A 16,146-nucleotide genomic window follows, 5' to 3' on the forward strand; every position below is an offset into this window, starting at 1 on the left:
CCATACCCACATGGCATATGGAGGTTCCCAGGCTAGGGGTTGAATCAGAGCTGCAGCTGCTGGCCTACACCACAGCCACAGCAACACGGGATCCGAGCCACATCAGCAACCTACACCACAGCTCATGGCAACACCAGATCCTTAACCCACTGAGCAAGGCCAGGGATTGAACCCGCAACCTCATGGTTCCTAGTCAGATTCGTTTCCACTGCGCCATGCCGGAAACTCCAATGTTGTTTGCTTAGAGCAAAAGCTCTGTTTATGAGGATAAGATAGGTTTGAGAGCATTTCTGGTTGATCATTTTACCACCAGTACCTATTTACTTTGTAAATATTGAGTACTCAGTAAATATTCATGGAATTATTAAGTTCAGAACTTTAGTTATCCTGCATTCTAGATTGTGTGGAATATGACAGAAGTCCAGAAAGCAAAAAAATATATATATATATATATGCAGCATATGAAAGTTCGGAGGCTAGGGGTCAAATTGGAACTGTAGCTGCCAGCCTACACCACAACCACAGCAACACCAGATTTGAGCCAAGTCTGTGACCTATTCCATAGCTTACAGCAATGCTGAACCCTTAACCCACTGAGCGAGGCCAGGGATTGAACCTGCATCTTCATGGATACTAGTCAGATTTGTAACCTGCTGAGGCACAGTGGGAACTCCCAGAAAGCAAATTTTAATGGCACACTGTTGCTGTAATTGGAGAGGCTATTGTTTCTTGATTTTCTGGAGCTATAGTTTTCTTTTCAATTTTTTAATTAAAAAAAAATTTTTTTTGGTTTTTAGGGCCTCATGTGCAGCATGTGGAAATTCCCAGGGGTCGAATTGGAGCTGGTCGAATCTGTGACCTGCACCGCAGTTCAGGGCAGTGCTGGATCCTTAACCCACTGAGGGGGGCCAGGGGTCAAACCTGCATCCTCATGGAGATTAGTCGGGTTCATAATCTGCTGAGCCACAACAGGAACTGCTGGAGCTATACTTTTCAATACTGTACCCACTAGCCGTATGTGCCTTTTTTTTTTTTCCTTCAAGTTTTTAAAAATATTTTTTTTCTTACGTTTTTAGGGCCACATCTGTAGCATATTGAAGCTCCAGGGCTACGGGTTGAATCAGAGCTGCAGCTGCTGGCGTATACCACAACCACAACCACAGCCACAGCAAGGCCGAATCTGAGCCACATTTGCAACCTAAGACACAGCTTGTGCCAGCTCTCAATCCTTCACCCACTGAGCGGGCCTGAGATCAAATCTGCATCCTCATGAATACTAGTTGGGTTCTTAACCTGCTGAGCCACAATAGGAACTCCAAAAATTACTCTTTTAAAAGTATGTAATTCAGTGGTTTTTAGTGTATTTACAAAGGTGTGCAACGATTACCAATATCTCATTCCGGAATATTCTCATCCATTCTCATTACCTCCAAAAGAATCCTTGTGCCCATTAGCAGATCCATTCTATTTCCCACTCTCCTCTCCCAAAAATAAGTATTTTACTTTTTATTTCTGTGGCGTTGCCTATTACATGTGGCTTTATTATTGTAATTATTATTATTGATGTGCCTGTGGAATGTGGATGTTCTCGGGCCAGACCCTGAACCCTAGCCACAGCAGTGATGATACCTAATTCTTAAGCACTAGGCCAGAAGGGAACTTCTACATGTGGCTTTAGAACACTTAAATATGCTATAGTTTTAAGTTATACACTAGATCTTAAAGACTTAGTATTTTAAAATGTGAAATAGGAGTTCCCTGGTGGCTTAGTGGGTTAGGGATCTGGTATTGTCACTGCTGTGGCTCTGGTTTGATCCCTGGCCTAGGAACTTTTGCATGCTGTGGGTATGGCCACTAAATGTGAAGTATCTCAGAAATCTTGATTTTTATTTATTTAATTTTTTTCCTTATTGTCCACATCATGGCATGTGGAATTCTGGGGCAGGAATCAGATCCGAGCTGCACTTGCAACCTAAGCCACAGTTGCGGCAACACTGGATCCTTAACCCACTGTGCCAGGCCGGATATTGAACCTGCATTCCGGCGCTCCCAAGATGCTGCCAGGTCCATTGCACCACAGTGGGAACTCCTGAAATCTTAATTTTGATTTCATGTTAAAATGATAATTTTTAAGAGTTAGTTTCCATGTCAGCCCTGCTTTGGAAATGTGACATGCTCCAAGCTTCAGGGTTTTTGGTTTGTTCGTTTGTTTTGTTTTGTCTTTTTGCTTTTTCTAGGGCTGCTCCCTCGGCATATGGAGGTTCCCAGGCTAGGGGTCTAATCGGAGCTGTAGCTGCCAGCCTACGCCAGAGCCACAGTGACTCAAGATCCGAGCTGAGTTTGCAACCTACACCACAGCTCATGGCAACACTGGATCCTTAACCCACTGAGCAAGGCCAGAGATCGAACCCACAACCTCATGGTTCCTAGTCGGATTCGTTAACCACTGAGCCACAACAGGAACTCCAGGATTTTTTGTTTGTTTGTTTGTTTGTTTGTTTTAATCGCCACACATGCAGCATATGCAAATTCCTGGGCCAGAAATTGAATCCTAGCAGCAGCTGTGACCTACACCATAGTGCTGCAATGCCAGATCCAGGCTGTTAACACTGTACCAGGCTGTGGATCAAACCTGCGTCACCATGGAGACAGTGCCAGATCCTTAACCTGCTGCACCATGGGGGGAACTCCAACCTTCAGATTTTTTTTTTTTTTTTTTTAGCTGCTTTGAAGGTATAAATCTTTCTTATTGCTTGAACTTTAGGATAGACAGGAAAGTATGTTAAATTATGAGAAAATAATGGCTGCCGTATGGCACAGTGAACTATATTCAGTATCCTGAGATAAATCAAAACGGAGAAAATAATGGCAGCTGTTAAATCTTTTAAGCCTTGTTTCCAGCAAATTAGGAAGAAGTGAATTTCACATTTATTTACACGATAATAAAGAGCATTGTTCCTAGATTTTGGTAGTTCTTGATTAGATTAGGAAACAGATTGATAATTGTTTTAATAGTTTATAAAAATTACATCTTTAAGGGTCATTTAGAATTATATTTGCTGATTTGAAATTTGGGTTTAAATTGTGTTTTAGAAAACATTTTCTAGGAGTTCCCGTCGTGGCTCAGTGATTAACGAATCCGACTAGGAACCATGAGGTTTTGGGTTTGATCCCTGGCCTTGCTCAGTGGGTTAAGGATCCGGCGTTGCCGTGAGCTGTGGTGTGGGTTGCAGACGCGGCTTGGATCCTGAGTTGCTGTGGCTCTGGCATAGGCCATTGGCTACAGCTCTGCTTCAACCCCTAGCCTGGGAACCTCCATATGCTGCGGGAGCAGCCCTAGAAAAGGAAAAAGACAAAAAAAAAAATTTTTTTTTTTTCTAGAATAAATAGAAGAGAGGCTAATGTGGTAAATTATCCCTTTAAAATACTTGCTTTAGGTAAAAGTTTTCTTTTCCAACATCATTATCAAAAGTCACATATTACAATATTAAATGGCTTCTATGCATTCATCATTTACTGTTTGGCAGTGTTAATACTGTGTTAATTCATTAAATTCCCCAATGAACTGTATGTGGTAGTATTATTATACTCCCCACTTGCCGGAAGATGAAACTGAGGTACAGAGTGGTTATTAACTTGCCCAAGGTCACATAGATTCTAAGTTTTAAACAAGTTACACAACACTAGCTTATAGTTAGTGTTTTTCTCTTTTTTGGGTCTTTTTTAGGGCTGCATCCGTGGCATATGGGAAGTTCCCAGGCTTGGGGTCAATTCAGAGCTGTAGCTGCTGGCCTACACCACAGCCACAATAACATGGGATCTAAGCAGTGTCTGTGACCTATACCACAGCTCATGACAACACCAAATCCTTAACCCACTGAGCAAGGCCAGGGATGGAACTCACGTCCTCATGGGTGCTAGTCGGGTTTGTTACCACTGAGCCATGGCAGGAACTTCTGTACTTAGTGTTTTTATGATAAAATCTTTCTGTTTTCAGTTCTTTCCATGAGAATATAAACTCCAAGTAGGCAGGGACTTCATTTTGTCACGTAGTTGTTTCACTGACACTTGAGATTGCTTTCTGATATGTAGTAGATCCTGAAAATTATTTGAAAGAATTTTGTGATCATGTCAGTTCATCAAGGTACTTAACCTTGGGAATTTATTAGAATTGCTTTAAATTCTTCACTGTTGCTTATTAGCAGTAATGTTCATTTATTTACAACTTCCAAATTAACTGCAACATTGTATGCTATTTTGCATACTTTATGCATGGGTCTCTTAATTAAAAAGCATATTTAAAAATTGTTTACTAGGAGCCGTAGCTGTTGTTCATCTCTTTTCCTTTTATGTGTTGGAAATGCATTGGAGCCACAAGGAAACAGCAGGAAAACCAAGACTACCAGAGATCTCATCACTGTGTGTTGAGATGAGTTGGTAGAAGAAAGTATAGAAAAACAACTTTCCAGCTGTCCTCAGAAAAAATGTAGTATAGTGATAACACAGTTCTTCAGGATTCATCCAAAAGTGTCAGCATCTTTGGTTGTTGTGGTTAACATTGAAAACACATTTTAAAATTTATTTTTAGATATTACGTTTCCATTCTCAGCTTGAAAATAGACCTGTGAAATTAATTTTATAAAATAGTGTTTTGAAATCAAAGGTTTTCATAATTAATATTGTCAGGAGAGGGGTAACTATGCTACTTCTATCCAGGAAATTTTCATTTAGTTCTGAGGTGTATTCTCGATTTACAGTATTAAATTTGAGGGTTAAATGGTAAGTGACTTACCAGAATTAATACCACAAACAAGTGGTGGAACTGGGAATCAACTCACATCTGACTCCAGATACTTTAACTAATACTGTCATTTTGCTGTTTTCCATGTTTTCCTTACTGTTCTTAGTTTTAAGTGGGATTTTAAGTTAGTTTATGTGGGCAGAGGGATTACCCAGTTATGGATTGTAGAATTGTTGGATGTTTAAAGTAATAAAGGATTGTTGCATGATGGAAAAATTAAGCTGTGAAAAATCTTTGTCTTTTTTAACTTTGCATTTTCTTTTTATCTTTAGTGATGTGCAGATAAAGAGTCTATTCTAGGGTGTAGAATGCTTCTTTACAGTTAAATTCATCATGATGGTTGTATTTTCTTGAGCAGATTTAGTAAATGTTTCATAACAAATAGTATTCTTTATCTAGAGTGAAAAAAAAAAGACTCATTTTTCTCTGAATTATAATTTTGAAGGAGTAAAGATGGAGGTATCAAAATTAATTGTTTATCTAGCATTTTACTAACCAGACAGCTGGGGGCAATCTGGTAGGTAGCTTTTCTGATTTGTTACTTCTGTCTTCCTTCAAACTTTAGTCTAATTGAGTCTTTTAGTATTCTGCCATTTTAGGCTTATTTACTTCTTTTGGGGAAGGGGGTATTGTGGGAAGCTGTAGAGAACTTTGAAAGCATTTATGATGTACAAAATCTGGTTATTCTTGTTTCCCTAAGAAATCTTAGGGGAGAAGAGTAGATGTCTGTAGTTATGCTTTTGACTTCTTAAATTGGTCACTGAAAGACGAGTGCCTCTGATTTTCATTTTAACATTATTCATTCCTATGCATCCTGGACAAATATTTTACCATTACTAAAATTTTACATTCCATCTTCTACTGCAAATACCAAGGATAATAAATAATTTTTTAGGACACAGGAAGAAGTTCTTCATTATGCACATTTATAATTAAATTTATTTTGGGGGTTAAATTATCTTCAGAAAAATATGAAATACTTTAATTTCAAATGTAAAAAAGGGTCATGAAACAAACCAGTACTAGTTAAAATGCATAAAGTAAGTTTTAATCCTATCTTCTTATTAAAAGATAAATTAGTCATATGAAATCTTTAAAATTTGGGTCTTAAGTTATATTTTTCTGTATATAACATTCTGTGCTAAATTTATATAGAAAAAGTAAAAATGATGTCTTCTGTTGTGGGTATGGGGAGGAACTCAGGAACCTTAAAACAATAATTCTTGCGCTGTTTCATCCAGTAAGCAGGTTTAAGAAGTAGACTTAAAAGCAAAAATTTACTCTTGAAATCTTGCAAGGCCTTCTTTCATAAGAAAATGTTCACTTAGGTAAAAGCATGGAATTCTAAAACATAATTATATTAAGGATTTATGTTTTTAAAAATTGAGAAAAGGGAGGAGGCATTGTATTAGGTGAATAGAACTGTAAGATACTGATATGTCACAAAATGTAAATGGAGAGCCCCTTTGCAGACAGGTACTTGTGAGCATTAATGTGAAGCCCACTGGGGGTTTTCTGGATTGTGATCACCATTTACTGTGAGAATAGGTTGTTAAAGATTATTGAGAGATTGAAGTGATAATGTTGATATGAAAATACTTTGAGAAGTGTAAAGTACAAAATCAGTAGAGGTAAATAAATTTAAGATTAAAATCTGTTTTGAAAAGTAAATAATTGCCATTGAAGTAAACTAATAAAAACAGGAAGGCATTAGAAGATTCTAGTGAGGCATGTAGATTTCAGGAATTTTTGTGGAAAGGGAAATTAATTAGATGCTTAGAGCTTTCATCATCTTCATTGATGGTGTAATATTTCAGTTAACCTAAACATCTAGAAATTCCAGTGAGAGCTTGTAGCCTAAAAGGCTTTTAATGACCCTGAATTTTCTATCTGTCTAGATAGAGCCCATGTAGCCTCGGGGGTATTATATTGCAACGTTCATCTGCAGATGAATAGCATTATCACTTTGGATTAATACATGTATAATTGGCAAATATAAAATAAATGTCTGCTATTTTTCTCTATTCCTCTAAAGTCAGCAAGGCATTGTATTGTTCAAAGTGGTATTATGTCATTAAAAACATTGGAGTTAAAATTTGTTAGTATTTTTGTTTTAAATATTCTTAAAACTGGCTACTTGAGTTCTGGAAAACACAGATTACTATTTTTACTAGAGCAGATAAGCTTATGAAAGAAGTGGTTTCAAAATTTTTTATAGGTACTATTTTAATAAAAATAGGCTTTTTTTCTTGCTGATATAACTAACATTTATTTTCTGTTTATTTTTAAGACGAGCAAAAATCAAATTAAAGTAGATCTTGTAGATGAGAATTTTACAGAATTAAGAGGAGAAATAGCAGGACCTCCAGACACACCATATGAAGGCAAGTACTTTTTTCTGTATCAAAATAATTGTGCATATTAGACCTTGTCTGAAACATTAAATCAGAATAATCTTAAGCTTTTATAATCTACATGAAAGGTAACTTCATTTGGCTTAAGGATATATATAGCAATTTTTAAATAATAAATTTATACTTATCTAGATTTATTTTTCTTACTGAATTTTAGCTATTTTTTTTTTATTTTCCCAAAATACATTTAGTAGAGCCAAGTTACAGGTTATGTTAAGTTAGAATTTAACAGTATGAAACATCGAGCATGTTAAGCTTAACTTACATGGACTCTCAATTATCCTTCATATGGTATCTATAACAAACCTTGCCTTAAATTTTTGACTGATAAGATGCTTATCTTTAAAGAAAAGCTCCTCTTCCCTGTTTGTCATTTAGCATTTCATTCACTCATGTCTTCATACAAATTGTATTCCAAATACTTAATTTTCTTTATTCATGAAAACTTTGAGTGATTGTTTCAAGACGTACATAAAAGAAAGGAGATAGCTTTGCTAAGTCTATAGCTACTTTAGACCATGGAATTTGGTGATAAGATATAGAAAGAAGCTTTCTAGCTTTTAATTCCCTCAGGCAAATCTTCAGTAGTTAATATTATTGTAAATTTGGGTTATGTAGCATAGCGAAGTTTCTTTCATATAATAGGCAATTCAAAAAAATTTTAATAGAAATCATGTAACAGAATTGGTAGTAGTAGCAATTATTGAGTTCTTACTAATTAGAGGCTTACATGTATTTTTTCATTCAATCCTTACACCTAGTCTTATGAGGTAAGTACATTATCACTGTTTCATAGATGAAGAAACATAAGCTCAGGGAAGTAACTTGTCTAGACATCTCTTTAAGTAGCACAGCTGAGATTTGAGACCTAATAGCCTTTGACTTCAAAGCCTGTGTTTCCAGTCACTTTGTGCTTTTGCATAAATCAGGATTGGCTGAATATTAGAAGTGGTGGTTGTGTCTCCTTTGAATGTAAAACAGTTCTATAATTCTGTAATGAATAGTTATTCAAAATTTTTCAGAAAAATTCAATATTCTAGACTTTTTCTTTTCATTCAGATTTTTAAAGACCTTAAAATATGTAGCATATTCTATGAATTTTTTTTTTTTTTTTTGCCACACTCACAGCATACAGAAGTTCCCTGCCTAGGGATCAAACCCACACCGCAGCAGTGACTTGAGCCACACAGTGACAACACAGGATCCTTAACCCACTGACCCACACAGGGACTCCACATTCTACTAAATCTTAAATGATAAAATGTTTTCTGTTTTAATAATTCATATGAGCCAACCTTAGATTAAATTTTTGATATTGTTTTGTTGAGTGCCTCCTATATACCAGGCCTCATCTGGATGCTTTCATGGATGCTATTTATTGAGGTTAGTCCTTTTGATAATCATTAGATGGAAAAGAGATCTCTAGTTGCCTTATAAAAACCAAGTTCATCTTTTATAGCAGATGTTGTATGTAATAATATATACTAGCTTTTTCCTGAAGGCAGACATTATAAATATTCTTGAATTATTTTCTTTACATTCAGATTTATTTTTTTTTGCCCACCCCCATGGCATGCAAAACTTCCTGGGCTAAGGGTTGAACTTGTGCCACAGCAGTGACTCAAGCTACAGTAGTGACAATGATGGATCCTTAACTGCTAGGTCACCAGGGAATTCCCTCCAAGATGTATCTTTAATTTTATTTTTATTTATTTTTGAGCCACAACTGAAGCATGAGGAAGTTACCTGGCCAGGAATCAAACCCATGCTACAGTTGTGGCCTGAGCCACAGCTGTGGCAACACGGGATCTTTAACTTTCTGTATACCACATGGGAACTCCCTCCAAGCTATATTTTTAAAAGATAGTAGGGCAGTAGCATTATCACCCTAGAGCTCTTCCAGCAAATAGATATTTATAAACCTCCAAAACTAAGCAGAATATTTATTATTATTACCTTTTACCAGCCCTTAATAAAGGTACATGAATTTTTTTTTAATGGACAACACACTTATTTGTAGGAGATTTAAGTTATACTACATTCATTAATTAGAAACAAGTTTGGTTTTTGTTTTTGTTTTTCTTTTTATGGCTGCACGCGAAGCATACGGAAGTTCCCAGGTTAGGGGTTGAATTGGAACTGCAGCTGCCAGGCGGCACCACAGCCACAGCAACACTGGATCAGAGCCACATCTGTTGACTATGCTGCAGCTTGCAGCAATGCCGGATCCTTAACTCACTGAGTGAGGTCAGGGATTGAACCTGCATCCTTGCAGACACTGTGTCAGGTTCTTAACCTGCTGAGCCACAGCAGGAACTCCAAGTTTGGTTATTTTTAACTGCTTATTTCTGCTGCTGCCTCTAAATGAGGCATTAATATTTGATAAGATTAGATTTAATATGCTTCTTGCGTATATAGTTGAAGAAGATTAACTTAAATGGTATTATTTTCATCATAAAACTATTGAGAAGTTCATTTTGTTTAGGAAAATGTCATTTCAGGGCATAAACTTAGATACTTATAAAAAATACGAGCAGGGATAAAATATTTTGATAATATTTATTGCAGTGCTCTTGTTAGTTTTTGAGGGTTAAAGTAAATCTCAATAGCCAAAGCGAAAGTTTATATGTGGAATGTTAAATTGTTAATAACCATCATAAGAAATAAACAACAGAATTCAATAGAACATTGTAAATCAACTATAATTAAAAGATTTACAAAAAAAGAAAGGCAGCTATTTTTTAATTTTCTTTTTTGGCTACCCCACGGCATATGGAGTTGCTGGGCCAAGGATCAAATCTGAGCCACAGTTGCAGCTGTGGCAACACCGGATCCTTTAATCCCCTGTGCCTGGTCAAGGATCAAATCTGTTTCCTGTCATAGCAGAGTTGCCACTCATCCTGACTCCTAGGTAGCTATTTTATGTAGTGTTAAAAGTAATCAGATTGAGTAAAAATTATCATATTGTATAAGTCAACTCAGTTTTCTTCTTTTGCCTTAATGGCTCAGTGGCAGAGGAACAATTTAGTTCTTGAGCCTTTCTGCCTAAGAGTTGTTTTAAATTTATGGAATCATTGTTGATATTTTTTAAAAAACTCATTCCTATCTTCTCTTTGGATTAAGTTAAAGATTATAAATGTTTGATATTAAAAGCTGTTTTACAAGAAGTAAATTTTTTCCCCCCAATTTTGGCCACCCTATGGCATATGGAGTTCCCAGGCCAAGGATCAGATCTGAGCCGAAGCTGTGGCAACACTGGATGCTTTAACCCACTATGCTGCAAAAGAAAAAACCAAAAAAAACCCAAAACAAAACAAGGAAACACTATGCCTGGCCAAGGATCCAGCCTGAGACCTGGCGCTACAGAGCTACCACCAATTCTGTTGCACTATAGCAAGAACTCCAAAAAGTAAATTTTGTATAGTGAAAGCTATTAAGATAAGGAGAATGTAGTTATCTTTAAAACTCCCTTAATTGTGTTGCTCTGATGTATTTTCATATAATACTGTGGTTAATGCACCAGTGGTTATGTACTGAAAATTGTCAAATAATGCAAGACAGAGCATATGAATAGCATATGGAATAGAAGTAGGATTTGAGAGACTTTAGGGTCCAGTATTATTTATATATTTCTGAGCTCTCACACTGCTCCTAAGAGATTATTTTAGACATTCAAGAAAGGAAAACTTTGTATGAAGGTTATAGAGACAGTAATTGGGAATTTAATTTAAAAAGTAAGGTTTGTAGAAAGGAAGAAGAATCTACATATTACTCAGGACAAGTTTGTTATACCTATATTTGAAGGCATTTATAACTCAACATAAACATTTATCTGTATACACAAAAATTCCCTCAGATAATCTTCTCTTACCTGTCATTTTTTGCTTCTTTTGACAACTTTCCTTTCTGTTTCACTGCTGCCATGTGTGCTTTGAGTGAGGTCTCTAGTTCAGCTTGTACATCAGTGAGTACAAGTGTGGAATTCTATTAAAAAGAATAAGCAAGAAAAGAGGAATTGAAACTAAAAGGGCTTGAAGAAAGTGGTACCAGTGAATTACTTGTTTGTTTTTTTCCCAGATCTACATTCATCTGTTCCTAACAATGGAGGAAGTAGCAGGATATACTTAGAATTGAGTGTATGGAATTTTGAGTTAATAGTGCTCCTAGTGCATAGTTATTGTTTTTGTTTTTTATTTTTATTTATTTTTTGGTCTTTTTGCCTTTTCTAGAGCCGCTTCCTGTGGCATATGGAGGTTCCCAGGCTAGGGGTCGAATCGGAGCTGTAGCCAGGGGCCTATGCCAGAGCCACAGCAACGTTGGATCTGAGCCATGTCTGCAGCCTACACCACAGCTCACAGCAATGCCGGATCCTTAACCCACTGAGCAAGGCCAGGGATCGAACCCGCAACATCATGATTCCTAGTTGGATTCGTAAACCACTGTGCCATGACGGGAACTCCTGTTTTTTATTTTTATTGTGGAAATTTTCAGGTATATGCAGAAGACAGATAGTACAATAAAAACTCCATGTACTCATCAGCCAGTTGTTTTTGTTTTTAATTTTTGCTTTTTTAAGGCTGAATGTGCAGCATCTGAAAGTTCCCAGGCTAGGAGTCAAATTGGAGCTGCAGCCACTGGCCTACACCATAGCAACACAGGATCCGAGCCACGTTTGTGGCCTACACCACAGCTCATGGCAACTCCAGATCCTTAACCTACTGGGCTGGCCAGGGATTGAACCCACATGCATCCTCATGGTTACTGGTTGGGTTCATTACTACTGAGCTACAACAGGAACTCTCATCAACCAGTTTTAATAACTATCAATGCATGACCAGTCTTTGATAAAATTTATCTCTCGATTATTTTGAAGCAAGTCCCAGACATGATTTCATATGTAAATGTTTCTCTAGCACAGTTTTATTTGCTCTATTTTGGAATAGTGAATGTTCTGTTAATGGATCATAAAATCCTAGGATTGGAAAGTTCCTTAGAGTCGGGATTCAAATCCAGTCTGTCATCCAGTGCAAGGCTCCCCCGTCAGAGTTTCCTGAGAGGCAGTTATCCTCCCTCTTGAATATCCCATTTATGAGAAGCTAGATAAATTTTTTTTTTTTCTTTTTTGGCTGTGTCTGCAGCATGCAGAATTTCCCAGGCCAGGGTTCAAACCTGAGCCACGGCACTGACAACACTGAATCTTTAACCACTCAAGGAACTCCCAAACTTTGGTACCTATTTAGCTGCTAGTTGCTCAAGATAACGTCACATCATAAAGAATGTTGCCTTCTGTTTATATACTACTGGCTAAAACAGTCTCTTCAAAAAGTTTTGCATTTTGTGTACCCATTAGAGGAAGAGACTAGGTTTTTTTCTTTATGCCTATCTCTTGTCTTACTGTTGAAATTTTTATTTATTTATTTATTTATTTATTTATTTATTTTTTGTCTTTTTGCTAATTCTTGGGCCGTTCCTGCAGCATATGGAGGTTCGAGCTTCGAATTGGAGCTGCAGCCACCGGCCTACGCCAGGGCCACAGCAACGTGGGATCCAAGCCACGTCTGCAACCTACACCACAGCTCACGGCAACGCCGGATCGTTAACCCACTGAGCAAGGGCAGGGATTGAACCCGCAACCTCGTGGTTCCTAGTGGGATTTGTTAACCACTGCGCCACGACGGGAACTCCTACTTTTTTTTTGTTTTTTTGTATTTTTAAAATTTTAACAAGAGGTGTTAAAATTTTAGTTTGGAGCACAAATTAAAAGTTTCGGACAGTTTTGCATTTGAGAGTACTGGCTAGAAGTAGATTTTTTTTTTCAGTTTATAGCATAATCTGTATCCTTTTCTTCTGTACCATCTGTGTGCCCTTATACCTCCCTGACTTTTTTTCTCTAAGTTTTTCTATTTCTTAGCAACTCTTATCAGTTTGGACTAAAAGAAGCAAAAGGAGATAGAACCTGTGCTGCATAATTATTTAAGTGAAGTCTTTGGCATTGGGTTGTCTGTGAATTTAATGTATTCATCCATCTGTAGCCTGATTATTCACTGATAAACTAATAACAGTTTTATAAAATGGGTATTCTGTATGCTTTAAATGACCTTTAAATTAAAAACTAGTGCTTTTATTTCCTTTTTGGGTTTCAACTATAAAATAAATCTGTTTTAAGTGACTATAGAATAATACATTTTTAAAAGTTCTGTCACTATATTTGGCTTCATATATTTGAGATGATCAGCATTCTAAACTTTCTATTTTCATTTTTTAGGAGGAAGATATCAACTAGAGATTAAAATACCAGAAACATATCCATTTAATCCCCCTAAGGTATTGTAAGCCTGTTTTTTTGCATGAACTTCTAAAATATATTTCTTGGTTCATTTAATTAGTATATTTAGTGCTTATCAAAATTACAGATTTTCAAGTTGCTTACTGTGCAGATTTAGTGTGACAAGATTTCAGGTAGTGACGGATGGCTTGCTTCTGGAATTGGAATGAGACAAGCTTACTCAGAAGCAGCTAGTAATGGCTCTAGATAGGAGTAGGATGTATATCTGACAGTGGCTTAAATTCTAGGTCTGGAAAAATATGCAGTGTTCCCACATTTAGAGAGTCTTTATACAAGTTCTTATTCATCTCAAAAAAGTATATTTTTTAGGGAAGAGTGTATTCTGAATTCAACAATTATTTGTGTACTTAGTGCCAGTATAGTAATAAATAAGACTTGTTCTGTCCTTTCTTTCATGGAGCTTATTTTCTCTGGGAAAAAAAAAATTAATGATCAAATCATTGCAACTGTGATGAATGTTAAAACAGGAAGCAGAATAACCTAGGATTGTATATAATAAAGGAAACTAACCTAAACTTATTTTTTGATTGAATAGCTTCCTTTATGTTTTAACTTTTGCTGTCATCACCATTTTAGTTTAGGCATTTAGCTTTGTTACTTCCCCTATTTTGCCTATTATTTAATCACCCTTTGATCTTTGCCATTGCTGTTCATTCTTTGAAGTGCTCTTCTGTAAATCTTCCTAAAGAGCAGTGTTGATCATGTTTCTTTACTTGTTAATAGTCTAAACTCCTTAGCTGGACATTGAAAAGCTCTTATAACTTGATCCCAGTCTTTTCCGTCCTAATCTGCCACCCTCACTCATAACATAGGTCTCATTTTCTAGCCTAGATTATTTGCTAACTTGTATTTTAATGCTTATTCTCGCACACTTTCCTGGCATTTACACTTAAATCATTGTCATACTCATTTAAAATTCTAGTGGTTTTTTAGGGTCTAGGTAAAGTATCGCTTTCTCCATTAAGCTGTGCCTGTTGAAATGTTTCTCCCTCTACTTTCAGAAGTATTTTATATAATTTATGTGGTACCAACACAATTGAAATAGTACCAATTAGTGTCTTATTTGGGGATATGTATCTTTCATTAGCTTTTGTGCTTCTGAGGTCAAACACCATGTCTTATACACCTTTGTATTTTTTTTTTTTAAGTTTTATTGACATATATAGTTGATTACAGCTTTGTATTTTCTGTACTCCTAAAAGCATGGTGTTTCTTGAGCATATGGTAATAATCATTTAGAAAATGAATCCAAATTCATTCATTCAGTCTAATGATTGTTCCCATTTAAGAATAGACACGAGGAGCTCCCGTCATGGCTCAGCGGTTAACGAACCCAACTAGCATCCGTGAGGACGCGGGTTTGATCTGGGCCTTGCTCGGTGGGTTAAGGATCCATCGTTGCCATGAGCTGTGGTGTAGGTCGCAGACACGGCTCGGATCCTGCGTTGCTGCAACTATGGTGTAGGCCAGTGGCTATAGCTCCAATTGGACCCCTAGCCTGGGAACCTCTGTATGCCATGGGTGCGGCCCTAAGAAAAATTTAAAAAAAGAATATACACGGTAGTGGAAGTTCTAGGATGAAGTTGAGTCACATACCAGTTTGAGGTGCCTTTTATTGTGTTTTATGTACATCTGTTTTTTGATAAGCCTGGTTAATTTTTTTAAATTGTAGTAAAGTATACATAATGTAACATTTACTATTGTAACCCCTTTTTTAAGTGTGCATTTTCAGTGACATGAAGCACATTCACATTGTTATGCATCTATCACCACCATCCATTTCCAGAATTTTTTCCTCTTCCTTACTAAACAATAACTCTTTGTTACCCTATGCTGGTAACCACTGTTATACTTTCTGTCTATGAATTTGACTACTCTAGGTACCTCATTTAAGTGGAATCACGATATTTATCCTTTTGTACCTGGCTTGTTTCACTTAGCATATGTCTTTAAGATTCGTCCATATTATAACTTGAATCAGAATTTCATTCCTTTTTAAGGCTTATTAGTATTCCATTGTACATGCACACCACATTTTGTTTATCCCTTTAACTATTGATGGACATTCTGGTTGTTTCTGCCTTTTAAGCCTTGTTGATTTTTTTTTTTTTGTCCTCTTATAAAAGAAGTTTGTGTTTGTTGTAGAAATTTGAATAATGAAGTATTTTAGGGCTGCCCTCACAGCATATGGAGGTTCCTAGGCTAGGGGTCTAATTGGAGTTGTAGCCATCACAGCAACGGCAGATCCGAACCGTGTCTGCAACCTACACCACAGCTTGCAGCAACGCCAGATCCTTAACCCACTGAGCAAGGCCAGGTATTGAGAACCTTCGTCCTCATGGATTCTAGTCAGATTCGTTAACAGCTGAGCCACAACAGGAACTCCAATTATGAAGTATTTTAAAAGAATATTTTTTCAGTGTTACCACTTAGAAATGACCACTATTAAGCACTCATCTTATAACTCTGATTTAATTTTCATCCTCATTCAGGTTACCCTACACTGGATAATCAAGGTTGTCAGTGTTGTTAGAACTTGAGGTTAATTTTTTTTTAATGGAAATAAAGAGGAAGAAAGAAAAGGT

General features: G+C 36.6%; 1 protein-coding gene across 1 annotated transcript in view; it reads left to right on the plus strand.

Annotated features, from left to right (window-relative positions):
* Positions 1-16,146, plus strand: part of UBE2K (ubiquitin conjugating enzyme E2 K) — a 71,493-nt gene that overhangs the window by 24,323 nt on the left and 31,024 nt on the right. Inside the window, exons 2-3 of the mRNA XM_047798356.1 lie at positions 7,092-7,185; positions 13,481-13,539. Of these exons, the coding sequence (XP_047654312.1) occupies positions 7,092-7,185; positions 13,481-13,539 (153 nt within the window). The remainder of the gene's footprint in view (positions 1-7,091; positions 7,186-13,480; positions 13,540-16,146) is intronic.

Source organism: Phacochoerus africanus, chromosome 10 (assembly GCF_016906955.1).
Source record: "Phacochoerus africanus isolate WHEZ1 chromosome 10, ROS_Pafr_v1, whole genome shotgun sequence".
Lineage (NCBI taxonomy): Eukaryota > Metazoa > Chordata > Mammalia > Artiodactyla > Suidae > Phacochoerus > Phacochoerus africanus.